General features: G+C 50.2%; 1 protein-coding gene across 1 annotated transcript in view; it reads left to right on the top strand.

Moving 5' to 3' along the window:
• The first annotated feature begins 261 nt into the window (after positions 1–261).
• Positions 262–7494, top strand: part of LOC112631324 (anthrax toxin receptor-like) — a 724187-nt gene continuing 716954 nt past the window's right edge. The window contains 3 exon segments of the mRNA XM_025396267.1: positions 262–779; positions 5302–5373; positions 6830–6901. Of these exon segments, the coding sequence (XP_025252052.1) occupies positions 538–779; positions 5302–5373; positions 6830–6901 (386 nt within the window). The 5' untranslated portion in view covers positions 262–537.

Here is a 7494-nt window from a genome sequence, read left to right as displayed (position 1 = left end):
TGCCAACACTCTGGCCTCCCAGTCCTTGACCTCCTCACCCACAGCAATGTCCTCACCTGTCACCTGGGCTAACTCTTCCAGTGAATAAATGGCAGGGTCTAGTGGTTTTAAGGGACACCATGAGGGCTGTTATAAGGGAAATGGAGGCTTCCTCTTGTAGCCCTTCCAAAGGTCCTGTGCCCCCCCTCTGGTGTTGTCAATATGCAGGATATTGGGAAGAGCTGCAGGTCACAAAGTCACCATGTCAACCTTCCTGTCAACCATAAAGGAATTCTGTCCCCAGGGTGGGGGAAGGGCCAGGCAGGTAGCTGGAGGCAAGTCTCCCAGAGCCAGCTGCTGACCCTAGTCCCTGCGATCTGGGGAGGTACCTGGTGAAGGGCTGCAGTGTGCACTGGTGAAAGGGCAGGAGGAGGGGTGTGGCCCTTGGGCATAAGGGGAGGCGCCAGAGAAGGTGGCCAGAGGTGGCCTGTGCTCAGCCTATCTGGGCCCTGGCACAGGCACCCAAGAGTGAGGTGGGGTCACAGGGACGGCCAAATAATGAGGAGCCATGGCCGCTGGGGGCCCTGCTTCCTGCTCTTCCTGCTGCTGCTTCCTCCACCACTTTTTAGAGCAGGAAGCCTTCGGTACCATGGACCTGGCTGGAGAATGTTTCAACGCCTGGCCCTGGGCTCCAGGAGGGCCCACCACCGCCATGGCCCAGGATGGAGGCAGCACTTGCGCCAGGGGCAAGCAGGTCACAGATGCCAGGGCTCATTTGACCTCTACTTCATCTTGGACAAGTGAGTGTCCCTTCCAGCTCTGGCTCTGGGTCACCCTCAGGAGCCACCACCTCTTTTTCACTAGGGACAGGACGCCACTCAAAGAGATGCAAGCTTCCGTCACAGAAGCAGGGCCAGCCCTTTGGTCAGACCAGACCTAGGCCTCCTGATCTTCTGAGGCACAAAGAATGCCATGGCTGTCTTTTCCCTGGTGCTTCATCTCCTGGATGAGGAAAAAAGCCACCAAAGGGGTTCTGGATGATCCCCTGTCCCCCCATCAGCTGGGTCAGCATCCTCATCCTCAGGCTGCTGCAACAGCTGATTGCTCAGACCTGCTTCTCAGCAGTTCTCAGAAGCGCACTGTGGATGTTTGGAGTTTTTGTGTTGTTTTGCTTGTTTGTTTTTCATGCAAATAACTTCTATTTTACTGGGCCCCAGAGAGATTGCTTTGTTGCCTGTGTTGGTCATTCTAATGTCACTGCTTAGAGAAGGCCTTTGGTTGGCTGCTTCTAAGTGCTTCTTCTACAACTTGGAGAGCCACGTGATAGTTCCTGCACTTTCAGGAACAGTTGGGTCTGTTTCAGGGTGGCCCTGGGGAAACTGGGCTGTGTATTAGGCACCTTCTGGCTCACCAGGAAGGAAAGAGGCAATGTTCAGCTTTGGAGAGATTGCCTTCGTTCCCTTTCCCACTCCTCCTGCTAGGTGGGAATACTCTCTGTGCTTATTCAGTAGCAGCAGTGGTGCAGTCTTCAGGAGAGCAAGTGCTTTCTGGTCTCCAAAGCCCTTTCCCTGCACTCCTGGCACCTCACCACAATCCTGGGCTGTGAGTGGTGCAGGTATTTTTCTATCTGGTTCCTGGACAAGGGCGGCTCCTGGAGGTTGGGGAAGCATCCAGAGACAGCTGGTGTGACAAGACTCCGGCTTCCTGTGCTGCACTCTTTCCAGCATCGCAGGTTGAAGTTCCTCTGAATTTTCTCATTCCCCCAGATACTGATGCTTAGGGGATGCACACCCCAGCCCACCAATTCCTATGGTTTGTAACTGCTCTGCTACTCTTGGGGAAGGAGCAACTCCGTTCTGGAGACAGGCAGATTCCACTCACTAGCCACATAGTCTTGGGCGAGTTGCTTCGTCATTCTGTGCCTTTGTGTCTCCCATCTGTAAAAAGGGTATCTTCATTTTCACCTTGCCAAGTGTGATGAGGATGAAGGGAGAATTTGCAGGTCAGAGGCAATGACAGAGGATGGGGATGAAGGGACCTGCCAGGAAAGGCAGAGTCACAGGCTGGAAACTCATAGGAAATGCAGAGGCCCTGACGCAATCCCAGACAGACTGGATGAGGGGGAATGCAGAGGGAGTGCCTAGAATGGATGTAAAGAGAGCAGACAAAAGCAACCTTAATGATTCTTCCTAACAAGGCTAGGGGTAAAGGGTATTGCCCCATTGTAAGGAGGAGGCAATGAGGCAGGCCATGGCCAGGAAATGGCCCACCACAGCCTCCAGATAGGCATCCACGGCGCTGAATTGAAACTCTGGATTGTGTGACTCCAAAGCCCATCCAAAGACCATGCAGCTGGGCGGGACCCTGAGAGTCTTGCAGTAGTCCTCCTGGCAGAACAACATCTACTGCCTGCAGGGAGGCTCTTTGGTCATTCATGTCCACTTATTCATGAGACTCCTTATTCATTGGTTCATTCATTGGATTGAGCTGGAAGAAAATGAATCAGTCTCCCATGTGCTTCTATTCTTGGCCAGGTGACCTTTTAGACCTCTAAGTGGAAGTGACCCATTGTATTTTTTTGAGTAATTTTTTAATTGTGGGAAAACATACATAACAAAAATTTGCCATTTTTAAGTGTGCAATTCAGCGGCATTAAGTACATTCACAGCGTTGTGCAGCCACCACCATCCATCTCCAGAAATGTTTCATCATTGCTTATTGAAACCCTATTCTCAGCCGGGAGCAGTAGCTCACTCCTGTAATCCCAGCAATTTGGGAGTCAAGGTGAGAGGATTGCTTGAGTCTAGGAGTTCAAGATCAGCCTGGGAAACATGCAAAATCCTGTCTATACAAAACATATAAAAATTAGCCAGGCATGGTGATGTGTGCCTCTACTCCCAGCTACTCAGGCTGAGCTGAGGCAGGAGGATTGCTTGAGCCTGGGAGGTCAAGACTGCAGTGTGTCAAGATCACACCACTGCACTCCAGCCTGGGTGACAGAGTGAGACCCTGTCTCAAACCCCATCCACACCAAAACCCAAAACACCTCTATTTCCATTGAACAATAACTCCCCATTCCTCCCTTTCCCCAAGCCCTAGTGACCTTTAGTGTATTTTCTCTATCTATGACTTTGCCTATTGTAGGTACCTCATGTAAGTGGAGTCACACAATATAATTATACAAACATATAATATTTGGCCTTTTCTGTCTGACCTTTTTCACTTAACATAATGTTTTCAAGGTTATTCCATGTTGTAGCATCCATCAGAATTTCATCCCTTTTATGGCTGAATAATATTTCTCTGTATGTATATGTACCACATTTTATTTATCTTTTTTTTTTTTTTTTTTTGAGTTGTAGTCTCATTCTGCTGCCAGACTGGAGTTCAGTGGCGCGATCTTGTCTCACTGCGACCTCTGCCTCCCGATTTCAAGCGATACTCCCTGCCTCAGCCTCCTGAGTAGCTGGGACTATAGAGGCGTGCCACCAGGCCAGGCTAATTTTTGTAGTTTTTAGTAGAGACAGGATTTCACCATATTGGACAGGCTGGTCTTGAACTCCTGACCTCGTGATCCCCCCGCCTCGGCCTTCCAAAGCACTGGGATTACAAGTGTGAGCCACCGCACCCGGCCTGTTTATCTTTTCATCTGTTGATGGACACTTGGGTTGCTTCTGCCATTTGGCTATTGTGAATAATGCTGCTGTGAACACCGGTGTACCTGTATCTCTTTGAGTCCCCGCTCTCACTTCTTTTTGGTATATACCTGGGCATGGAATTGATGGATCCTGTGGTAATCCTATGTTTAGCTTTCTGAGGAAATGCCAAGCTATTTCCCACAGGGATTGTACCATTTTTCTTTCCCACCAACAAAAGTCCAACATTTGTTATTTTTTGGTTTTTGATAATAGCCACCCAATGGGTGTGAAGTTGTATCTCCTCGCTGCTTTCATTGGCGTTTCCCTAGTGACTAGTGGTGTGGAGCGTCTTTTCATGTGCTTATTGGCCATCTGCATATCTTCTTTGAGGAAATGTCTATTCAAATTCTTTGCCCATTTTTTTGTTGTTGCATTTTTTTGTTTCTTTTTCGTTGTTGTTGTAGGAGTTCTTTGTATATTCTGGATATTAATCCCTTATCAGGTATATGAGTTGCAAATATTTCCTTCCATTCTGCAGGTTATCTTTTCACTCCCTTGGTAGCGTCTTTGATGCACAAAATTTTTAATCTGGACACAGTCTCAACTTTTCTATTTTTAATTTAGTTGCCTGTGTTTTTGGTGCCATATCCAAAAAAATCCCCAAATCTAATGTCATAAAAGTTATGTTTTCTACTAAGAGTTTAAAAGTTTTAGCCTTTACATTTAGGTCTTTGACCCATTTTGAATTAATTTCTGTAATGGTTTATGGAAGGGTCCAACTTCATTCTTTTGCATGTAGACATCCAATTTTCCCTGCACCATTTTTTGAAACTACTGTTCTTTCCCACATTGAGTGTTCTTAGCACACTGGTTGGAAATCATTTGACCACAGACATGACAGGTTATTTCTGAGCTCTCTATTCTGTTCATTGCTCTACATGTCAGTCCTTATGTCAGTGCCATAACAGTTTGATTACTGTAGCTTTGTAATAAATTCTGAAATCAGGAAATGTGTATCCTCAATTTTGTTCTTCTTTTTCAGATTTCTTTTGTTATATGACTAATGTCCCTTGAAATTCCATATGTAATTTAGTGCAAATTTTTTATTTCTGCAAAAAAATGCTGTAGAGATTTTGATACAGATTACCTTCTGATTCATAAGCATGCAATATCTATCCATTTATTGTGTCTTTAAATTCTTTCAGGAATGTTTTACAGTTTTCAGTATACATTTCTTTTGCTTCCTTGTTTAAATTTATTCTTAAGTATTTTGTTCTGTTTGATGCTCTCATACATGAAACTTTTTTGGTTGATTTTCCATATTTGGATTGTTCATTGGGGGCTTTTCCAACCAATACATTCTCTCCCATTTCCACTCTACACAGTGCCCCACCTAACCTGATCAGCCACCTGGATGGCCAGCAAAAGCCCCACATCCCAGGAAGATTTTCAGTCCCAGGCAGATGGGGCTGGGTGGTCACCTTATGCTGACCACTCAACTGGTGAAACTCACGACCTTGGATGATCCAGTGGCCACTGAGGGGTGTACCCCAGCCTCAGCTGTGCTGAGGTCAGGTGGGCTTGTTAAGAGCCTGCTGGGAGGCTGGGGGCGGGGCAGACACTTGCCCACCTGACAGATGCACTCATCTCCCTGACCCACGTCTCCTGTCTCCTTTTGTTTTAGCTCTGGCAGCGTGAACAACAACTGGATTGACCTTTATATGTGGGTGGAGGAAACAGTGGCGAGGTTCCAGAGGTACAGATCTCCCACATGGCAGCCTCCCCTGAGCTGCAGAGAGCTTTTCCTCTGGAAGGCAGGCAGAGGGCACATCCCATCAGATGGGGTGGGCGTGAGAGTCCCTCAGTGGGGGACACAGAGCACAAGGTGGCATTCTGAAGCAGGAATGAGGCCAGTGCTCACTGGTTCCATCGGGTCTCAGCAGCCTTGACTGGCTCCTGCCTGTGAGCCCCGGCATATTGCAGGAGAGGCAGTTTGCCCTTGGGGACATCACACGCTGGGAAGGGACAATAAACAGGGAAACCAGTGACTCAGTCCTGGAACCCGGGGTTACACAGTGCTGAGGTCTCAAGTAGGGGACAAAGAACTCACCTGGAAGGTTGAAGGAAAAAGCAGGAACTCCTAAGGACAAAGTCAACGGTGGCTTCCAAGGATGTGGGTCTTTGAACTGGGTCTTGTAGGATGGAAAAGACAGGGACCTGTGGTGGAGTGAGTGGTCTTGCTTGGCTGGGAATGAGGTTAGCTCACGGAGGGCTGGGAGAGGACTGGGCAGGTCAGCTTGAGGCCAAAGCCACAGGGGCTCATTGTGCCAGGCCAAGGAGCTGAGATTTCCTGCTGTGAGCCATGGAGAGCCAGAGAAGGCTCTTGAGCAGAGGAGTGGCGTGATCGAGATGGCACTTAAGGAAGAAAAGTCTGATGACTGTGGGTAAAATGAATGGGCAATAGGGCAGGAGCCGTTAGGAGCTCCACTGGGGACATATGACAGCACTGTCACTGAGGGCCACTGAGGGTCAGCCAGCAGGAAGGAGGATCAGGGAGAGGAAAGGGAGGCCGTGTGCATGGCTGCCAGTAGGGAGTCACTCCTCTGAAATGAAGGAGAAATGAGGGAGAGGAGGGGGAGGAGGGAATGGGGTGAAGAGGCAAAGAATTTTCCAGCAGAAGGGAGGCCAGCTGGGAGGGCTGTGTGTGCATCTCCCTGCCTGTTCATTATAAGGTATATGTGTCTGTGTGTGTGTGCATGTGCCTGTGTGTGGGTGCCTTGTGTGTGTGTGTTCATGTGAGTGTGTGCATGTGTGGGTGCATGTGTGTGGGTGCATGTGTGTATAAGTGTGTGCGTGTGTGTGTATACATGTGTGTGTGGGTGTGGGTGTGTGTGTGTGGTGTGTGTGCCTGTGTGTGTGCCTGTATGTGCATTTGTGTGTGTGTGCGCCTGTGTGTGCATGTGTGTGTGTGCAAGTGTCTTTGGGGTGTTGGGAGTGTGAGGATGCAGTGAGTTGCCATCCTGACTCTCTCTTCTATGGAGCCCTTGTCTCCACAGGCCTCAGGGTCCTTCACTACATTTATCTCACCTCCTTGTGTCCAGCAAGGGACTCCAAAGTGGAAGGGTTGGGGCGGGAAGTGCGGAATTGGCCTCACCACCCTGGCTTCTGAGCCGGTGCCTCTGGCTTCTCACCAGCACATGATTCCTTCACAGCTCAGATATTCGGATGTGCTTCATCACCTACTCCACAGACGGCCAGACTGTCTTGCCACTCACCTCAGACAAGTGAGTGCTGCTTGGATCCCCCAAGGGGTCTGGTCAGCTTGGCCAGAGGGAGCTCCAGGGAGCTGAGGGGCTCCCGGAGACCTTGGTTGGGAGCCTGACAGCACCCAGGGCAGGCCGGTCAGGGCAACTCACAGTACCCACCTGACCTTAGCCCCGGCTCCCCTGCACCCTCCTACCCATGGCTGCAAGGTTACCTGCAGGCCCCTGTGCTCCAGTTCTCAGCCTCCCCCACTTCACGCTCCCCTGCCCTCTCTCTGCCCTGCCTCCTTCCCTGAAAGGTGGCTGTGAGGATTCCCGGGGTGCAGGGGCTGGCGGAGGGGTGGGGATGTCCTGTGAACACACACCTGTGCAGGCGGCTGCTCTGCGCCTGTTCCCCCTGCCCTGGCCAGTGCGGGAGGGAGACAGGGTCAGAGCTGGTGGTGGGAGTCGGGCTTTAGTGCAGGGATGCTGGCAGGCCCAGACTGGGGAGTCCCTGGGTGGGGTTCTGAGATCCAGGGCAGGCTGGGAAAATGGAGGGAGGCAGGAGGAACAAGCTCAGACGGCTGGAGCCCAGGCCCAGCAGGGGGCACTGCAGAGTTCCTGTTTGGTGGGAG

The sequence above is a fragment of the Theropithecus gelada genome, chromosome 9 (genome assembly GCF_003255815.1).
Source record: "Theropithecus gelada isolate Dixy chromosome 9, Tgel_1.0, whole genome shotgun sequence".
In the NCBI taxonomy this organism is placed as follows: Eukaryota; Metazoa; Chordata; class Mammalia; order Primates; family Cercopithecidae; genus Theropithecus; species Theropithecus gelada.
The sequence above is the reverse complement of the archived record's forward strand: the minus strand, read 5'-3'. Positions and strand labels throughout refer to the sequence as shown.